The sequence below is a fragment of the Microcaecilia unicolor genome, chromosome 7 (assembly GCF_901765095.1).
Source record: "Microcaecilia unicolor chromosome 7, aMicUni1.1, whole genome shotgun sequence".
Classification (NCBI taxonomy): domain Eukaryota; kingdom Metazoa; phylum Chordata; class Amphibia; order Gymnophiona; family Siphonopidae; genus Microcaecilia; species Microcaecilia unicolor.
Window position 1 is genome coordinate 40,197,219 of NC_044037.1, and position 21,099 is coordinate 40,218,317.

At 43.1% G+C, this 21,099-nt stretch overlaps 1 protein-coding gene across 1 annotated transcript in view; it reads left to right on the forward strand.

Annotated features, from left to right (window-relative positions):
* The first annotated feature begins 2,191 nt into the window (after positions 1-2,191).
* Positions 2,192-21,099, forward strand: part of MCF2 (MCF.2 cell line derived transforming sequence) — a 147,671-nt gene continuing 128,763 nt past the window's right edge. The window contains exons 1-3 of the mRNA XM_030209577.1: positions 2,192-2,261; positions 7,920-8,034; positions 15,595-15,685. Of these exons, the coding sequence (XP_030065437.1) occupies positions 2,237-2,261; positions 7,920-8,034; positions 15,595-15,685 (231 nt within the window). The 5' untranslated portion in view covers positions 2,192-2,236. The remainder of the gene's footprint in view (positions 2,262-7,919; positions 8,035-15,594; positions 15,686-21,099) is intronic.

Below are 21,099 nucleotides of genomic sequence, written 5' to 3' on the forward strand. Positions count from 1 at the left end.
AGCCTGCAGTTGCAGCCTAACAGGCAAGGCCCATCTTTAAAGTAGGCTACTTAAATTTTTAATAGTTCTTTTTAAATTGTGATTGCATTTATTTTTAAATAGTGCAACTTGCATTCCTTTTTGTTCTCTCTTTTCCTTCTTGCAGAATCTTATCCATCCCATCCTCACAATTTCATATCCACCTCCCCACTGCAATTTCTCTGTATTTCTCCCTTCTCTTCCTCAAATACTTCTCCATTTCCCCTTCCCTAAAATTCATCTTTATTTATTCCATTAAGCACCTTAACATCTCCTCCTTTCCTCCTCATCTCTTATCAAAGCTTCTTTCCATCATCTCCTCACATAGCCTGTACAATCTCACTAGGATTCCCTTAATTTCCCTTCTCCTTGGGCTCTTCTCTCTCTCATATCCTATCCCTTTGGTTTTCCTTTGTTTTCTCTTCAAACTTTCCAATTTCCTCTCTGTTTTCCTCCTCAGTCTTTCTTCATAGGGAAGATGGGATGACTTCCCTATGAAGAAAGACTAAGGAGGCTAGGGCTTTTCAGCTTGGAGAAGAGACGGCTGAGGAGAGACATGATAGAGGTCTATAAAATAATGAGTGGAGTGGAACAGGTGGATGTGAAGTGTCTGTTCACGCTTTCCAAAAATACTAGGACTAGGGGGCATGCAATGAAACTACAGTGTAGTAAATTTAAAACAAATCAGAGAAACTTTTTCTTCACCCAACGCATAATTAAACTCTGGAATTCGTTGCCAGAGAACATGGTGAAGGCGGTTAGCTTAGCAGAGTTTAAAAAGGGGTTAGACGGTTTCCTAAAGGACAAGTCCATAAACCACTACTAAATGGACTTGGGAAAAATCCACAATTCCAGGAATAACATGTATAGAATGTTTGTATGTTTGGGAAGCTTGCCAGGTGCCCTTGGCCTGGATTGGCCGCTGTCATGGACAGGATTCTGGGCTCGATGGACCCTTGGTCTTTTCCCAGTGTGGCATTACTTATGTACTTATGTACTGAACTTCCACATTCCTTTCCATCTGCGCCATCTTCTCTCCTTCTTATAGTTCTCAAATCCTTGTGAAACAGTATTATGGGAAGAGTAGCGGCAGTCTGTCAGACAGGGATGTGCATAGAGGAAATATTTTTGGTTTGTTTTTAGTTCATTTACCCCTTTTCCCAATTTTTGGAATTTTGTTTTCATTTCTTTTTACACATTGGGTTTATTAGAAATATTTTTAACTTGTTGGAACTTCTTAAAATATGCTAATTGACTTTACATATGTTAATTTATAGGTTTATGCATGCTATATTTATTTAACCAGCACTAACTGGTCGATATTCTGCCCGCGGTGAAACTGCGTGTTAGCTGTCACATCCGGCCACTCCTCCATCCACCCAACTCCCATCCACTCCAAAATTAGGCAGCTAAAGTGGCATTTTTACCATGCGTTGCTCTTTTTAACGTGGCAGACATCAGCATGGGTCTGTACTATTGTCTACCACATAATAAAAGCCATGTTAGCTGCTTAATACATCTTCATAAAAGCTCTAGTGTACCAAGGCGTGGCAGTAGGTGCGGTCCGTTCCAGATGCGGGCAGCAAGGAGGGGCACTGAGCAGTCACGTGGCTGTTTGACTCTGCTGGTCCCCTGCCCTGGAACAGGAAGTTAATGTCAGAGGGGGGCATGAGACCTTCAGAACTGACCGCCATGTGACTGCTCATTGCACCCCCTTGCTCAGAGAGCAACAAAGGTAGGTGTGCCACTGCATAAAAGCATCTCTAAGGGTTGCTAAGGTTAAGCCATCTTAACACACAGGAACTGTGAAATCTCTGTGGTAACTGTTGAAGCTATTTCCAGAATTTGGGGGAGTAAGGTTTGCTACCACATGTCAGCTGCATGGCAGATAACACAGAATGCAGCTAGCTACGCTGCCATGTGTACTGCAAGCCACAGTCCCTGCCCATTTCTTTCCCATTCTGTGCGTCAAAATGACATTTTCTGCATTAGCTGTTTAAATTGGCAGTTTGCACATTCTGTTAATATGGTGCAACGCTGCATGGTCTGCCATCTGTGACATTTGTAATATTTATTTATTTGTATAACATATTTGTTGACTGTCCAGCAAATAAAGCTCTGAGCTAATGCATCTTCCTTTTTTTTTTTTCCACTGATGTTGACGTGGATACTAGAGGTTACAGTTCCTGTCTGTGCAAAGGACATCCATGATCCCTTGATGAAAGGGTTTGCTTTTCTTTCTGGTGAGTAGCATAAACTCCCCTGTGTGCTTGTTGTAAGGTAATTAAATACTGTGGATGAACTTAAGCACTGCTTGGCAAAGTGACACCAGATATATTGTACTTCAGATAGCTCTTAATTCTACTGGAATTGTTGTTAATAAAACATGGTCACAGTCCGCAAATACATCTTGGGTTTCTTTCTTAAAATCAATGTGAAAGAATATTTATATCAATATCTAGAAAGTGGGGAGATATCAATTGTCAAGCATCAAAATGTCTGACTTAGTATGTTCAGAACAACTATCAGTGCGGAGATTACATGTGGACCACTGAACCCTGAGGCAGATCTTCGAAACGGCGGCCATCGTTGGTCGTGGTCGAAGTGTAGGAAGGACCCGCACGTTAAACACCTGATGAAGTTAAGTAAAATCCGGTGTGGACTTTTATGTATCAATGGAATGGATCCTCTGGAGCTTAGTCGAGATCGGGAGGCGGGGCTGGTGGTTGGGAGGCGGGGATAGTGCTGGGCAGACTTATACGGTCTGTGCCAGAGCCAGTGGTGGGAGGCGGGACTGGTGGTTGGGAGGCAGGGATAGTGCTTGACAGACTTATACGGTCTGTGCCAGAGCCGGTGGTTGGGAGGCGGGGATAGTGCTGGGCAGACTTATACTGTCTGTGCCCTGAAGAGCACAGGTACAAATCAAAGTAGGGTATACACAAAAAGTAGCACATATGAGTTGTCTTGTTGGGCAGACTGGATGGACCGTGCAGGTCTTTTTCTGCCATCATCTACTATGTTACTATGTAAGTGAAGTTATTGAGCTAAATTGACAAGATCATTTAGGTTTACAGAGGTTTTCCGGCCGATGATGAAGAAGTCCAGCCCCCCCAAAGCTTTGGTTTATGCTGGGGGCTTCTCTAGGCCTTTCCTCTGATCAGTATTCTGACCATTTGAGTTATTGCATACTAAGTCAGACATTTTGATGCTTGACAATTGATATCTCCCCACTTTCTAGATATTAATCCGATCAATAGGGAGATCATGTCTTTGCTAGATTAAAAGAATATTTATAATCATATCCCACTTAGAACTAGTCTATGTATGAAATATAAGCTAAAAACTGCATGGGACCAATTTTTAAAAAAAGGGTCCCAGAGGTGATCTGGGAAATTATAGACCAGTGAGCCTAACATCAGGGCTGGGCAAAATGGTAGAGACTATTATAAAGAACAAAATTACTGAGCATATACATAGATGTAGATTAATGAGGCAAAGCCAACATGAATTTAGTCAATAGAAACACGTAGATAAAAATGTGGCGGTCGGTATTGTGTATCTGGATTTTCGAAAGGCATTTGACAAAATACATCATGAAAGACTCCCGAGGAAATTAGAAAGTCATGGGATAGGAGGTAGTATCCTATTGAGGATCAAGAACTGGTTGAAAGATAGAAGACAGAGATTACAGTTAAATGGTCAGTATTCTCAATGGAGAAGGGTAGATAGAGAGGTTCCCAGGGGTCTGTGCTGGGATCACTGCTTTTTAACATATTTACAAATGATCTAGAGATGGGAATAACTAGTGAGATAATTAAATTTGCTGATGACACAAAGTTATCCAGGATTGTGAAAAATTGCAAGAGGACCTTACGAGTCTCGGAGATGGCAGATGACATTTAATGTGAGCAAGTGCAAAGTGATGCATATAGGAAAGAGGAACCCAAACTACAGTTACATGATGCAATGTCCCACATTAGGAGTCACTGCCCATGAAAAAGATCTAGGTGTCATTGTTGATGATACATTGAAACCCTCTGCTCAGTGTGTGGCTAAGAAAGCAAATAGAATGTTAGGAATTATTAGGAAAGGAATGGAAAACAAAAATGAAAATATTATAATGCTTTGGTACCGCACCTCGAATACTGCGTACAGTTCTGGTCACCACATCTCAAAAAAGATGTAGCGGAATTAGAAAAGGTACAGAGACGGGCTATGAAAATGATAAAAGGGATGAGATGATTTCCCTATGAGGAAAGGCTAAAGTGGCTATGGCTCTTCAGCTTGGAGAAGAGATGGCTTAGGGAAGATATGATAGAGGTCTATAAAATACTGAGTGGAGTGGAATGGGTAGATGTGAAATAGCTTGTTTACTCTTTCCAAAAATACAAGGACTAGGGTGCACACAATGAAGCTACTAAGTAGTAAATTTACAACAAATTGGAGAAAATATTTCTTCACTGAGGGGCCATTTTACTAAAGGGCTTGCCACGTGGCAATCCGCCACTACTGCTGACCTTATGTGGGCACCAGCGATAGTGACACCCCCAGCATATGCCATTTCTGATACTCCTGGAAATTAACTGTAATTTTTACTGCCAGATTAACATGGGAGCCCTTACTACTACCTCAGTGGCAGGGGCGTAGCCAGACACCCAATTTTGGGTGGGCCTGTGCCCAATATGGGTGAGCAGAAGAACCCCCACCCCATCCCACAGGTGATTTGGTCTCTCCTTCTCTCACCTGCATGTTATATGGTCTCTCAAACATCCCCCCTCTCCCACAAAGCTTTTAAATAGCAGATTTTCACCGGCAGCAAGCAACAACTAATACACTACTCATGTTGTCCCCACAGCCTGTTTCCGCATAGGCGGGAACACGTCAAAGGGAAGGCTGTGGGGCCAAAGCGAGAAGTATGTATCAGTCGCTGCTTGCTGTAGGGGAAGATCTGCTATTTGCAAGGTATGCAGAAGGTACAGTTGTTGGGAGTTTTCAGCTGGTGTGGCTTGGGAATCCCTGCCAGTCACATCATAGGTGTGCTGCTACAGGGTGGGCCTGAGCCCAAAGTGGGTGGGCCTGGGCCCACAGAGCCCACCCTTGGCTACACCACTGCTCAGTGGGTGGTGGTAAGGGCTTCCCCAGAAATGGCTCACAGCAAGTGTTTACTTACTGCATGGCCATTTCCTTTTTGGGGCTTTTTACTCGCTGCAGTAAAAGGGGTCTCGGCACGCGGCAAATCCATGCACTTATGCTACCGCAAGGCCCCTTTTACTGCAGCTTGATAAAATGGGACCCCCCCCCCCCCCCATCATGTTGTAAAACTCTGGAATTCATTGACAGAGAATGTGGTAAAAGCAGTTAGCCTAATAGGGTTTAAAAAAGGTTTGGCTAATTTCTTAAAAGTCAATAAGACATTATTAAGATGGACTTGGGAAACTCCACTGCTTATTTCTAGGATAAGCAGCATAAGATCTGTTTTACTCCTTAAGGATCTTGCCAGGTACTTGTGACCTGGATTGTTCACTGTTGGAAACAGGATACTGGGCTTAAAGGTCTGTCACAGTTTGGCATTGCTTATGTTCTTATGTTCTAGGTGAGGTACAACCAAGCCATATTAATCTCAGAATACTATTTTTAGGCTCAACTGATGAAGGGGTCCCCATTCAGGAAGTGGCAGATCCCATAAAAACTGCAAAAAAAAACATCATGACAGGAAGCCATAGTAGGCAGGATATAGCCTGGGGTTAGTGGGTAGAACCCAAGGCCAGGGAAAAGAAGGAATCTGGAGTCACAAGGGAGGGGCTCAAATATAAAATGCTTTGCATATGGTCAAAATGAATACTTTCAGAAAAATTGTGTAAGGAAGCTTGGAGAAAGCAGATTCCTAGCTGAACCTCTTCCTGCCTATATGGAGGAAGTGACTATAGAAAGGGTACCGGCAGTGGCGTAGCAAGGGCGTAGCAAGGGGGGGCGGGAGGGGCAGTCCACCCCGGGTGTCAGCTTGGGGGGGGGGGTGCTCCCTGCCAGCTCCCCCCCCCTCGGCGCTTCAACAGCCCCCCCCCCAACCAGTGCCTACCCTCCTCAGCTCCCTCCGGCTCCAACCACCTCCCACACCCTACCTTTAAAGAAATTTCAGAAGCCGTGGAGAGGCGAGGCACAGCGCCTCGTGCCTGCATGTAAAAGAAGTGTGGATCCTCATCGGGCCTTCCCTCACGCTGTCTGTCCCGCCCTCCGTTGACGCAACTTCCTATTTCCGCAAGGGCGGGACAGACAGCGTGAGGGAAGGCCCGATGACAATCCATGCTTTTTTTACATGCAGGCACGAGGCGCTGTGCCTCGCCTCTCCACAGCTTCCAAAATTTCTTTAAAGGTAGAGTGCGGGAGCTGGTTGGAGGGAGCTGAGGAGGGTAGGCACTGGGTCAGGGGGGTGTTGATGCGCTGAGTGGGGGTGTCATCGTGCAACGGCGAACGCCCCGGGTGGCAGTCCTCCTTGCTACGCCATTGGGTACCGGTGAGGGCCCTGTTAGATTCTCTGTCAACCCAATCAATGGTAGTGGGGAAGTTGACGACTAGGATTTGGCAGCAGAAAGGTGAAAGGGTGTCTAGGCTCCAAGATAAAGTGCAGATATGATGCATCCATGGGGCATCAACCCCATATCCTGTACATGAAGTGAGGATTAGATGTCAGGAAAGCACATATTGGTTAAGTGTGGTGATAGTAATTTGTCTTCCTTGTGATTTGAACTTAGTAAGGGATTAGAGGGTTATTGTAGAACTCTTAGACTCCTCTGAAGGGTATGTGACACAGTGGCATAGCCATGGGGGCTTTGGGGGCCTGGGGCCCCCTATGGGCTCGGGTCCCTTTCCAGAACTGCAGCACCCTTTTACCTTCGATGGTGGGGATGCCAAAGCCCCATCAGCCAAATAAATACAGTGCCGCCACTCCCCTCCTCCTCGTACTGCTTCCTTAATGCAGAAGTCAGTGGCGTGCCTTCAGCCACTGACACAGGGACTTCTCATGCATGCAGTGTGAGGAGGAGGAGGGGAACGGCTTGGGCACCTGTATTTATTTGGCTGATGGGGCCTCGGCATCCTCACCAGCAAATATATGTTTAATTCATGAGGAGGGGAGGGGGGAGGAATGCATTGCCCCCCTCCCCAGTCCACTCCTGGGCGCCTTTAAAATTCTAAGGCTGGCTACACCCCTGATGTGACAGGGGCAGAGGAAGAGAGAAGGCTAGTAGGAAAGTTTGAGGAAACGTTTCCTTTTGATAAATGTGATATGATTGCCACCCCAGGTTGTCTCTGGAAAGAAAAGAGACAGAGAAAGGAAGAGACACGGTGAAGGATTATGCAAATAGAACAGGCCAGGCAGTTAATGTACAGAATACTAATACTTACACACATAAGTGCACACTTACCTGTGAAGGTGGTAGAAAGGTGCCTGAGCACTAATCATGTAAGTGACACAGTGTGTAAATGAAAGGGGGATACGCAAGGGTATGCATTCGTTGGGACATGGGCGGGGCTCCCGCTTACCCATGTAACTTCACTGAATACTCTAAGTTACATGCATCTCTGCTGCATTTAGGCACTCACTGTTATACCAGGTCTATGACTGAGGTAACTGCAGGCGTGTAAATGTAAGGCATGCTTCCTCCCCTTCCTCCCCAGGCATTCTCTTTCCTCTTCCCCCCCTCCCCTTATCTCCTCAGCAAACATGATTCATACAGCACACCTCCTGCAGTGGTACTGCTCTTTGGCGCTTGTTGACCTGAAATGCTGCCTATCTGGCCCTGGCTGAAAGAGTGTGTAAGCATATTTTTTGTACTCAGTCACAGACATCATTTCTGATGCTAAGTCCATTTCACAATATATCTGGCTTACTGCTGTTCTTCTAGGTGGACGTGGGAAAGACAACAGCTACATCATAACATTTCCAGAGAACTCATCTTTCAATGAAGTGCCTGAGAAGATTTTAATAAATGTGTTAACTTACTTAACCTCAGTTGCAAGGTATGGTATCCTTATACGTTTTAGGATCTACCGGCAGAGACGTTTCTGGCTGATTTAGAGGAGTTTCCCTTGCGTTAGTTGCCTCCTTTGCACAAACCTGAGCTACCTATGCAAATGAGCTGGCTAGCTTAATCTCTCACAAACTGGGATATAAAAATTCTGGCAAAAAGATAACTACATCTCAACGATGTATTTTATGAAGATAGGCCTGTACCATAATTCGTTATTCATGAGCTGCTTTCTTCTTTTGTAAAACCTTGCTTCTGTTTCCCTCCTACATGCAAAAGCTTTCTGCTGTGAAGCAGCAAAATTGCAATTATTCACAAATGTCAGCAGAATATCAACCCTTTTTTAATTTTATTTAAAAATGTCTATTCTGCCTAAGAACTAAGTGGAGTACTCATAACACACACATAAAAACATAATACAGATACAAATTCTGTACGCTATTACATCTCTCAGCGAGGTAAAAAAAAAAAAAAAGTCCTAACAAAACAGTTTAACAAAAAAAAAAAATGAGTTTTCAAACCATGACATCATCTTACATTTTCTGACAAGGTGTTCCACAACAGTGTCCCTGCTATTGATAGAGCTGTAACACACCTGTCTGTATATCTTGTCCTTGTCACTCTCTCAAGAAAGCCTCATAGCGGTTTCAGATCTTAAATGTCTTGCTGGTCGGTAGATTGCAAAGCTTGCTGAAAATACCAAGGGGCTGGGGGGATGGGAGGGTGGTGGGGTGTTTCTGGTACCTCAGTGTAATTTGGGAGTGTTTTGGTGGGGTTGCATTTCCTTGTTTTATTCTAATAAAAGTTTATTGAAAAAAAATACCAAGGGGCAATTGCATACAAAACCTGATGAATTATTGATAATATTTTATACTGAACCCAGCATGTAATAGGTAACCAGTGCAGTTGTTGCAATAATAGTGTAATACGGTCAAGCCACAAGGCCACCCAGACTCATCCTGGCAGCACACTTGCACTTTTTGCATGTTTCTATGCATTGTGTCTCCTTTTAAGCTCCCTGATACAGCACGGTGAGATCCTCAACTGCCACGGCATCTGGGCACCTGGATTTGGTTATAGAATACTAGTGCAACATTGAATCGGGTCACCCAAAATCTTGGCACCTGCAATTATACCAGCCATAGACTAGGCATAATTGTGAGCACCTAAATGTGGCAAGGATGTGCAGTATTCTGTAAGCAACACCTGTAAGTTTCAGCCCTGCCCTTGCCCCTCTCATGCTTTGCCCTTGTGAACACCTCCCTTGCATTTCCATGCTATGCCTCCTAGGTACTACTACTACTTATCATTTCAATAGCGCTACTAGACGTACGCAGCGCTGTAGAACATCAAGAGACAGTCCCTGCTCGACAGAGCTTACAATCTAATTAGGACAAAGAGTAGCAAGATTCCAAGCAGAATCCCAAAGAATAGCAAGATTCCGGAATCCCATAGTAGCAAGATTCTGTGTGGAATCCCAAAGAGTAGCAAGATTCCGGAATCCCAAAGACTACTACTTATCATTTCTATAGCGCTACTAGACGTACGCAGCGCTGTACACTTGAACATGAAGAGACAGTCCCTGCTTGACAGAGCTTACAATCTAATTAGGACAGACAAACAGGACAAATAAGAGATAAGGGAATTACTAGGGTGGGAATGATAAAATATGGATACTGAACAAGTGAGTAAGGGTTAGGAGTTAAAATCAGCATCAGAAAGGTGTTTTGCTGCCACTTGTACACTTACCCACACAGTTGACAGTATTCTGTGCACTGGGGGTTCTCAACCCAGTCCTTGGGAGACATCTAGCCAGTCAGGTTTTCAGGATGCCCACAATGAATAGGCATGAAATAGATATGAATACAATGGGGATAGTGTCTGCAAATTTAGGTCATGCCTATTCATTGTGGGTATCCTGAAAACCGGACTGGCTAGGTGTGTCCAGAAGACTGGATTGAGAACCCTGCTGTACATTTACATTCCCAAGAAGTTTATATATGTAGGCACTTTATATATCAACCTTCCGCTGTTAGACATGATCATTGCATGTGACTCACTCTTCTGCTTATTTCAGAATCAGTAAGACAAAAATCAAACATAAGACATTACTAAGACCCCCATGGTATCCAGACATTGTTCAAAATGTCTTATAAATATAACAGTTTTTGCTGTATACTTTGATGATAAATTTGCCTATGACATCTAGGTTGGAAAACAGATGTTTAAGAGGGTGCATGCAAAACTGCAGTAGTATTTTATATAAGGTATGCTGAGCATTGGGCAGGTACAGGATGTGTTCCTGCTCCAGCAGGCTTACATTCCAACAAAAGTTTACTTCTCTTTTAGTGCTGAACTTTTGAGCATTAAGATTACTTCTTGTATAACAAATGTTTCAGCATGCAAAAATATTGTGCTAATCTTAGCATGATTATTATGCAGAATACATGCTAATGAGCTACATATGGAATTATTTCTGATGCTTCTGCTAAAGTTCAGTGCACTAATTCTTCCTGAATCATTCTGAATCTTTACTTCATCGCTGGAGATAAGATTCACAATTTGGGGACCAACAGATCCAAGATCCCCAAGGAGACCTTGATCCAGGAGGACCTCCTGGAAGACTGGCCCAGGATACCTATGAAGGGACTGTCCCAGGACATGAGTCAGGGGTACTCTAATCTTGGACCTGTACTTACTTACCCACTAATCATGTCCCCAACCACTCACCTCTTCCTCTACCCATCCACCGTTGAGCAGGCTAAAGAAGGTTAGGTGCCGAAAGCAGCATTGAAGAGGTGAGTTTTAAACAGAGATTGGAAGATGGGTAGGGAGGGGGCTTGGCGTAGGGGTTGAGGAAGATTGTTCCAGGCATAGGGTGAGGCAAGGCAGAATGAGCGGAGCCTGGAGTTGGCAGTGGTGGAGAAGGGAACTGAAAGGAGGGATTTGTCCTCTGAGCGGAGGTTACAGGCGGGAACATAGAGGGAGATGAGGGTAGAGAGGTAGTGAGGAGCCGCAGACCGGGTGCATTTGTAAGTAAGGAGGAGAAGCTTGAATTGTATGTGGTATCTGATCGGAAGCCAGTGAAGTGACTTGAGGAGAGTCTTCAAATCTCTGCTTAAAACTCACCTCTTCAATGCTACTTTCGGCACCTAACCTTTCGTGAAATATAGTATGCCCTATCAGACTGACTCTACACTTGTCTTTTGACTGTACACTTGTCTTTAGATTGTACACCTGTCTTTTAGATTGTAAGCTCCTTGAGCAGGGACTGTCCTTCCATGTTAAATTGTACAGCGCTGCGTAACCCTAGTAGCGCTTTAGAAATGTTAAGTAGTATTAGTAGTAGTAGAAGGGAAGGTAGATAGGAGGGGTGGTGAGTAGGTGTGTAATGGTTGGGGATTGGGTAGGCAGGCAGATGGGTAAAGGGTAAGGGAGTGTTTAGGGGTACTGAGTAGGCAGGAGTTTAGACAGTGAGTGTTAAGTATGTGGGGGCGGGGGGGGGGGGGCTCTTTGGTCCCAGGATATTTTTGCTAAGGGCTTTTAGTGCTGAGTTCTTTATTATGGGATTTTTATATTACAATAGGCATTTTATTGGAAGTAAAGTAATCACTTATTAATAAAAAATAAAATCTTTGTTTAAAAATCTAATGCAGGTTTTTGGCACAGTTGTATTATATTGTCCTGTTAGTTTGTGCCAGAGGCAATGGAGGATGAAGTGACTTGCCTAAAGTCACAAGGTGCATCAGCGGGAAAGGTGGGATTTGAATCCTGGCTTCACTGCTTCACAGCCCCTCCACTGATCTAACCACTAGCTTCCTCTTCTGTTCCATACTGTAGAGTTATAGCCTACTGCTATCAGCCCGGTTACTCCTATGGTCTGCAATTTTGCTAGGTTGTGTTGTGCTTCCACCATTTATTCCCTTTTTGAAGCTAAATATCCATCCTTAGTTCGTATCTTCTGCCTTTCTGGGCTCTATTATTGTTTTAGCCTCTTCCAACTCAGTTCTGAGGGTATTACACATATCCCCTAACCTTCCCATGAAAAGTTATTTCCTGACATTGGAAAAATCATCTCAGAAAGGAGTCATTGCATTGATAGATCTACTTTAGGGTTGTCCTTGAATTGTTTATGTACCTAACAAAAAGTACAAAAGGTAAAATTATGGAGGCAAATCATATTTTTAACTAAGATTACTTTTGGTTTGTAAAACAGGACAACACATTCAGGAACAACAGGAACCAAATGGTGGAACTCCTTACCACCCAAAATTAGAAATATACGGGAATATACTAGATTCCGCAAAACCCTCAAATCGTTCCTATTCAAACAAACCCTCACAAAGAACGACCATATCTCAGACAATTAATTATTACCTGAATTAGTTATTGCTCTATTTACCATTAACTTTCTCTTTGCTTCATGTACAATTTCTCATTCATAATAGATTTTCTAAATGTTAAACATCCATAGCTTTCCCAGTATGTTTATGATATTGTATTGTAAAATTGGATTCCTACAACAAATTACTTTCTTATGCATTATTCTTTGTTATGTATCCTATATTGTTTATTATAAGCCACATTGAACTCAAACTTGTTTGGGATAATGTGGGGTATAAATGTCACAAATAAGCAGGGCTTTTTTTGAGGGGGTACTTGGGGGTACTGAGTACGGCACCTTTTCCACTGTCTGCTAAACTTGACCCATGGTTCTTGTATTTTAATGAATGAGCTCAGGTTCTACATACAAGTTCTGCCTTGTCATAGATTCTATGACTGGTTTCAGGGGTCCTGGCTATTGTAGGGTGGGTCCCTCAATGATCACTCCAGCCCTGAAGGGTGGCCTGGCATTTGAGTACTGGCACCTTTTTTGCTAGGCAAAATGCACTGCAAATAAGTAAATAAATAAATTAATTCACTCAAGCAGGCCAATAACTTCAGTAGGAGTGCAGGAATAGTCTACTGGTTAGAGCAGCAGACTGAGAGCCAGGGGAGCCCGGTTCAAATCCAACTGCAGCTCTTTGTGATCTTGGATAAATCACGTAACTCTCCATTGCCTCAAGTACAAACTTAGGGCTCCTTTCACAAGTGGTGCTACCGATTAGCAGTGCAAAGAAGCTCATGGGAATTGAATCTGCTTTTTCGCATTTAGCGCACACTAATCGGTAGAGCCGCCTTGTAAAAGGAGCCTATAAATTGTGAGCCCTCCGTGGACAGAGAAATACCTACCATACCTGAATATAGCTTTTAGGCTTGTTGGCAGTATATAAGACATTAAAAGTAAAAAATCTATAACATTTATTTATTTTCTCAATTTATGAGCCTTCTTTCCCAGTTCTGGACCTCAGCGGTGTACTACATGAAAATAAATACAAAATTGAGTACAGTTCAAAAATCATATACTGTATAAACTATTTCATCCAATGTAAATCGTCAACCAGCCCAGTTACCCTTCACTCATCCTTCTCATGCCCCACCTTACTTATGAATATAAATCCAATATAAATCGTCAACCAGCCCAGTTACCCTTCACTCACCCTTCTCATGCCCCACCTTACTTATGAATATGCGGAAATACTTTCACAGTCTGACTCAGCACTGATTGTACTGTTTAGGCATTACAATTAAAATAAAAGTTTTAAAATATATACATATAACTTCCACAAAAATTATATAAAAACCAGACTCCAGAATCGGAGCCCAGTATGGGAAAAGACAATTAGCATATTCATAAGTGACTACTGAACATATTAATAAGGGAGGACAACACCAAACCAAATTTAACTAAAAGCTGAACTAAATGCCCAGTGAAAGAACAAATATTCAGTACTCTTCCTAAAATATTAAGGCACTGAGTTCCAAAAGATGCGTTCAAAACAGGAAAAGAGCCTTTCTGGGTTTCCATCTATTTCACCTCTGCCAAAGATGGAGTGCGAAGTAATACATCTTTCAGTTAGCACATAAAATCTCAACTGGTCCCTCAAATATTCAGCACTAGCCTTAAACAAGGAATTGAAAATCAATATTAATTGCATATGCTGTTATGGAACAGTGACACCTAGTGAATGTTTTGGTTACCTGCATGGTGGTGCTCTTGGTCTCTTTCATATCCTTTGACCTTATGCTTGTGGTGATATATTTCCTGTTTTGCAGTAAAGAGAATCATGGAAACCAGAACAGCACACTTAGACACAGGATACAATAATACCCACAGAAAGCTAGTTTTTACCTCGGCAGTATTTAGATTGCTGCTGTTAGGTCAACCTAAATATATTTTTCTTATTGAGAGATTAGGAACTCATTGCTTGAAAACAGCTCAGCTGCATTTGTACTTGCAGCTCTGTCTGTCCCTTGTGATCTAGAGCAGGGGTTCTCAAACCTGTCCTAGGGGACCACCAACCACTCAGTTTTCAGGAAATCCCTAAAGAATATGCATTAATATGTAACACACAATCAGTTATGCTTGATATGCTTGAAATACTTTTATTTATTTGCTTCCTTAATACAAAATATGATATTTTTACCATATACCTTAATTTCCACATACATACTCACTCACCATACATACCCTTAACCACACTACTACACACAACTAATACAAATCAGTTCTAACTACTCGCTATATCCATAGACCAAAGAATATTTTCAAAGTCCACCATCAAAATCCACTTTCATCTCCTCTTGGGAATAGTTCTCTATGGTTTCAAATGATGTTGCGCTCCTCCGGGCTCCAGTTAGTTAAGCGGTGTAATCCTTTTGTAATCCGGCAACTCATACCACACTGCTTAATGGTGATCCACACTGCATCACTCTTTAATGGTCCCCAGATATTTAAATGAGTAGCATATTCAAATCATTGAGTTCTCAGCTACTGTGCTTGAATCCACATCCATTCGATAAATACACCCCAGACTCAACACAGTCTGCGTTTCGCTAAAACAGGGACATCAGGAGTCTGGTCCTGCATAAATCAACACGTATGATGATCCTCAATATTGTTCAAATTAACCACATTCAATATCTACTACACATCACCATACAGATTTGCATGCTTGTCACCTCTATTAAATACAAATCTTCTCTCATGCATATTTATTAAGGATATCTTGAAAACCCAACTGGTTGGTGGTCCCTCAGAGTAGGTTTGAGAACCACTGATCTAGAGCCTTCTGGTACCCTAGCAAATAAGGTTTAAATTGGATCTTGTGTGATTAGAACAGTGGTTCTCAATCTAGGCCTCAGGACACACTTAGCCAGTCAAATTTTCAGAATACTCACAATAAATGTGTATGAGAGATTTGCATACTATGAAGGTGGTACATGCAAATGTATCTCATGCATAAGCATTGTGGATATCTTGACTGGCTAAGTGTGTCCTGAGGACTGGACTGGTAACCTGTGCAGTAGAATAAAGAGAAACAACTTTCAAAACAATGGGGCAAAGTTTTCAGGGAGGAGCAACTTCTGAAGGGGCCAGTAAGAGCAGTTGTGACCATTGTAGGACATCCTTCAAAATGACTCCCAATTTCAATTATTTCTTCTCTCTCAGTCAGTACGAGTGTGATGTCAAATTTATCCTCATTCTGGACAGAAGATTGGATACGTGGACATCTGTGAAGATGACTCTGCAGAGATTAGCGGTAATCTGTCATTTATTTTGATTTAAATATGTTTGGGCCAATGGTGTAGTTATGTGGGGCCACGGGGCCTGGGCCCTCCCAAATTTGCTCTGGGCCCCTAGTTGGGCTGGTGGAGGTCCCCAACACCCGCCAGCTGAAGCCTTTATCCAGCGCTGGTCTCCGGTGCCGCCACATTGCCTACACTGCTCTCTCTTCCCTTCATGTCCGGCACCCTCCTTTTAGTGAAATTGAGCATACTCAGTTTCACTGAAAGGAGCATGCCGGACATGAGAGGAAGAGAGAGCAGTGCAGGCAATGTGGCAGTGCCGGAGACCAGCGCTGGATGAAGGCTTCAGCTGGCAGGGGATGGGGATCCCTGCTAGCCGAGGTATTTGTGGCAGCAGTGCTTCAGCTGGTGGGGACTGGGGACCCCTGCCAGACAAGATATGTTAACAGAAGTGGCAGTGGGTGGAGAGGAGCAGGGCGGTGAGGCGGCAGAGGGGGGGGGGGGCGGTGAGGTGGAGGAGGGGGCGGCAAGGCGGAGGGGAGGTGGCGGCGGATCAAAATGGGCCCCTCCACCTTGGGCTCTGGCCCCCTCCCATCTCGAGGCTTGGCTATGCCCCTATTTTGGGCCGATATTTAGATGAAGCTGTATGTCCGCTGGTGGTCAGTGACATATAGTTTCACTATTTGTGCATTTTTTAAAATTATGCAAATAGTATTAGGCAGAAATTCTGCTTGAATGACTTGATACTATTTAATATGGGACTGGGCCAGAGTGAGGGTGCTTAGATTGCAGGCATTGACACTTATGCCCATGTCAATAATTTTTCAGGACACACGTAGATGACTGTATTTTTAAATCAACATATGTACTTGCATGCGTTGCCCACATTCCATGCAAACTCTGCCCATGTGCACGCCTATTGGCAAAATATGCAACACCATGTCAAAAGCACGTGTTTTTATGCTGATCAGTATTTTCAAGAAGTGAATGACTATTAAATTATTTGCATAGGAGGGCATTCTATAAATGACGCCGAGATTCTGCGCAGGTAAGAACTGGCATGGAGTGCTATTCTTTAAACGGTGCTCCAGGTTGAATGATGTTTATAAAATAGTGCTTAGAGCCCATTTCTGAGCCAAAGGTTAGGCACCGGTATTTACGCCTGATGAAACATGGTGTAAATGCCGGCACTCTGCTTCGGGCATTTTGGCACAGAAATGGGGCTATTCCAGGGGTTTAGCCAGGTGAGGCCACAGGGGCATGGGTCCCTGCAGATTTAGCCCTGGCCCCCCTGCTTTCACTCCCCCTCCCCCGCTGCCGACTCTTCCCTGCCACATTCAAACCCCCATCCTGCTGCTGCCAAACCTCCCCCGCCACCGCCGTCAGGTACCTTTGCTGGCGGGAGTCCCTAACCCCCACCAGCCAAAGTCAGCACCTGTCTCCGGCATGTTGCTGATCTGGATTCTGTTTCTGTGAGTCCTGATGTCCTGCATGTAGAACATGCAGGACGGCAGGACTCACAGAAACAGAATCCAGATTAGCAAACATGCCGGACTCGGAGACCAGCGCTGAAGGGGACCCCCGCCAGCAAAGGTACCTGGCGGTGGCAGGGGAGGGTTGCAGGGTCGGGAGGGATGGCGGCACCGGGGGGTCAAAAGTGGGGGAGGGGTTCAGTGGCAGCAGGAGGGCTAAAATGTGCCCCCTGACCTCGGTCTCTGGACCCCCCTCCCGCCAAAGTCTGGCCATGCCCCTGGGCTATTCTATAACTTCATGCACCACTTTTAGGAATGCCCCTGCCACTCCGCTGGCCGTGCCCCCTTTTGAGTTGCACTCTAGAGGATTTAAGCACCTGAAGTTATAGAATGGAGCGCAGGGAGATAAGTGCGTAAATTTCAATTATTGCCAATTAGCTGCAATAATTGCAATTAATTGGCTCATAAGCTAATTAATTTGCATGCAGATTGAAATTTCAGCACTGAACTCTTAGTGCCATATATAGCATCTGAGGGATAATATTTTTATTCCTAACATAGAGAAGGGAAGTGTATAATAGGGCACCAAGGTAGGAAAGACATATGTTGTACCTTTCTAAAACAACCTATCCAGAACCTTCTGCACGAAGACACACTTGCTCCAAGACAACAGTAACTATGCACATGTATGTGCTGGAAAACATTGGTACATATGCATGTATTTTATAGAATATACATTCTATTTGCTCGTTCTCTGCCCTTGACATGCTTATAGCTGTATCACCTTCTGTTATGCTGATGATATTTTAATTATACTGGACATTTCTGGGCTGCAAAATGGTTTAAATGCATTATCGGAGTGGTTAATTGAACATCGTCTGGTTCTGAATGTTCAGAAAACTAGAGTATGTTGGATTATAGGACATCTGGATAGGCCTGCTATGATACCAATATTGTTTGGAATCCCAGTGCCCCCAGTAGAATGTTTTAGATACTTGGGGATGCTCATTGACTTGGTTAGCTTTTGAAGACCAGGTCAATAAAGTTTCGCAAGAGGGTTTTGTGATCTTACGGAGGTTAAGATCTTTAAAATATTTGTTTAAAAAAGATACTCTTTTACATGCATTGTTGATAGCAAGATTAGACTATGCAAATGTGACCTATGCAGTCCTATCTGGTAACAACTTCAAGAGACTGCAAACTCTGCAAAATGTTGCAGTTAAAATTTTGGGAAATAAGCACAAATATGATTGTTTCACTCCCTTATTTGTTCATTATCATTGGTTACCTATTAAATTTAGAGTTTCTTGTTTTAGCTCATAAGAAGTTTTATGAATTAAACCCATTGTTCTTAAGTACTTTGACAGAAGGGTACTTGGATCTATGCAAGATTTTTAGAATGACAGTGCCCCCAAGATCTAGAGTAAGGGAGGATTGGGCAAGAGAAATAGCGCCGAATACTACATCAAAAGAAATATACGCCCAGAACTGAACTTAATGTAGTTTAAGACTAAGCTTATTGAAAAAGAGGACATAAGGATTTATTAGGACTTTGTTAATGGGGAAGATAATATTTCTGTGTGCATATCTTGGTGAATAAGTGTCTTGTGAGATTATTATTAGGTCTTTTCTATCATATGGAATGGTGTTTCTTTCTTTTAAATTTGTGATTTTAAAGTTTCATTAACCACCTGATCTGTATAAGCCAGGCAATATATTAAACTTATAATAAACGTAAAGTATACAAATCACTTATACCTCCATTGTCTTGGGTACAAAAACAGAATGTGAGCCTACATGGGATCGAGAAAGTACCTGTACACAGTCCCCCAAATTCTATATATTGCGCCTTAATTTCCACATGGAAATCGAAGCGTATGCTATAATAATCTGCGTAACTTAATTGGTTAACTAGTTCATCAGTGCTGTTAATTGGATGTTAACAAACAATCATCAGCACTAATTGATATTAATTAAGATTTACACCCAGAACTCGGTAAGTGTATTCGGTAACGCGATGTGCATAAATTCCAAGATGCATAGCTGAAAAGGGGGCATGGCTATGGGCATGGAATGGGCGGACTGTGGGCATTTTGAAAACCTATGCACATTATTATAGAATACACGCACTCTGTGCCTAATTTAGGCATCGGGATTAAGGGAAATGGGACTTGTTATACCGCCTTTCGCAACTACATTCAAAGTGGTTTACATATATTCAGGTACTTATTTTGTACCAGGGGCAATGGAGGGTTAAGTGACTTGCCCAGAGTCACAAGGAGCTGCAGTGGGAATCAAACTCAGTTCCCCAGGATCAAAATCCACTGGACTAACCACTAGGCTACTCCTCCACTAGCAACATTCCATGTAGAAGCCTGCCCTTGCAGATCAGCAATGCAGCCGTGCAGGCTTCTGTGAGTCTGACGTCCTGCACATATGTGCAGGACATCAGACTCACAGAAACAGAAGCCTGCGCGGCCACATTGCTGATCTGCAAGGGCAGGCTTCTACATGGAATGTTGCTAGTGGAACATTAACATTCCATGTAGAATCTCAAATAGTAGCAACAGAATCTCAATAGTAGCAACATTCCATGTAGAATCTCAAATAGGGAAAGGGAAATGGGACTTGATATACCGCCTTTCTGAGGTTTTTGCAACTACATTCAAAGCGGTTTACATATATTCAGGTACTTATTTTGTACCACGGGCAATGGAGGGTTAAGTGACTTGCCCAGAGTCACAAGGAGCTGCAGTGGGAATTGAACTCAGTTCCCCAGGATCAAAGTCCACTGCACTAACCAATAGGCTAAAAGATGGCCTAAATGGATGCAACCAAATTTACAACTGCACCAGTAATCAAAGTTAATGTGTGACAGAAAAAAAACCATGAGTATGTGTTTGAGTGAAGATATCATCCCATCCCTACCAGATTCTGCAGCATTATTAGGAGGAATGAGATTTTAGAGAAAAGAAAAGAAGGAAGTCCTTTAAAAAGAAAATGTTACAAAGTTCTTGTCATTCAAATCAACATAGGAGGTAGCATTTATTAGAATACTTTTTAAAGGTAGCCTTGTGTCTTTAAATATAACTTTTATAAAATAAGCTTTTGCAAGCGTCTGCAATGCAGAAGTTCCTGTATTGTTGAAAGCTTTTAGGTTTGCACGCATTCTGCACCACTTCCTCCTCCTCCACTTCCAGATATTTATTTGCCTCATACCATAGTCAAGGAAATTAAGAAAATAGTGAACAGTTTGGGAAGAAAATATAGAGCATGAACTGATGACCATTTCTAGTTTATTTTGCTGATAACAGACAGACTAAATTCAATTTTTAAAAAAAATAGCTTGTGAACCTAAAATTCTTGCATTCAGTTTTTAACTTCTTATAAATGTTATCCTGCCACCTTAAATATTACAGTGGATTAAATACATGAATTTACATCCACCAAAGGCAGGACGCAACATTTACGGTGGTGGATCATTTTCCAATCCATTGCTTTCCCTGTGCAGAGTAGCTGGGGATGAACTAACCTCCCTTGAACCACGATTAGTGATTGTGGGAACCTGTCAGCTACAAATTAAAATAAACCCCAGGAAATAGATGCGCGGTGGGGGGGGGGGGGGGGGGGGGGGGGGGGGGGGTTGCAATCCGCTGTGTAGAGTGTTACCGGACCATCTCTCCAGTGCTGCTGTCGAAATGGAATCAGCTGCACGGCTCAATCTGGGCTTTTTCTTGCAATTCTTAAACACCTAACAGAGGAACGGATCAGATTTCATCCACGCCGCACTGCTGACTGGAAGAGGAAGGCATTTATTGTATAAAAAGAGATGGCAGAAGCAAATCCCCAAAGAGACATGATGAGGTTCCGAAGGAATGCGGTAAGGGCTCTTGCTACTGCACTGCCTGACTTCAAACGCTGGGATGCTGCAGCCTGGTGCAAGCACAGACTGCTTA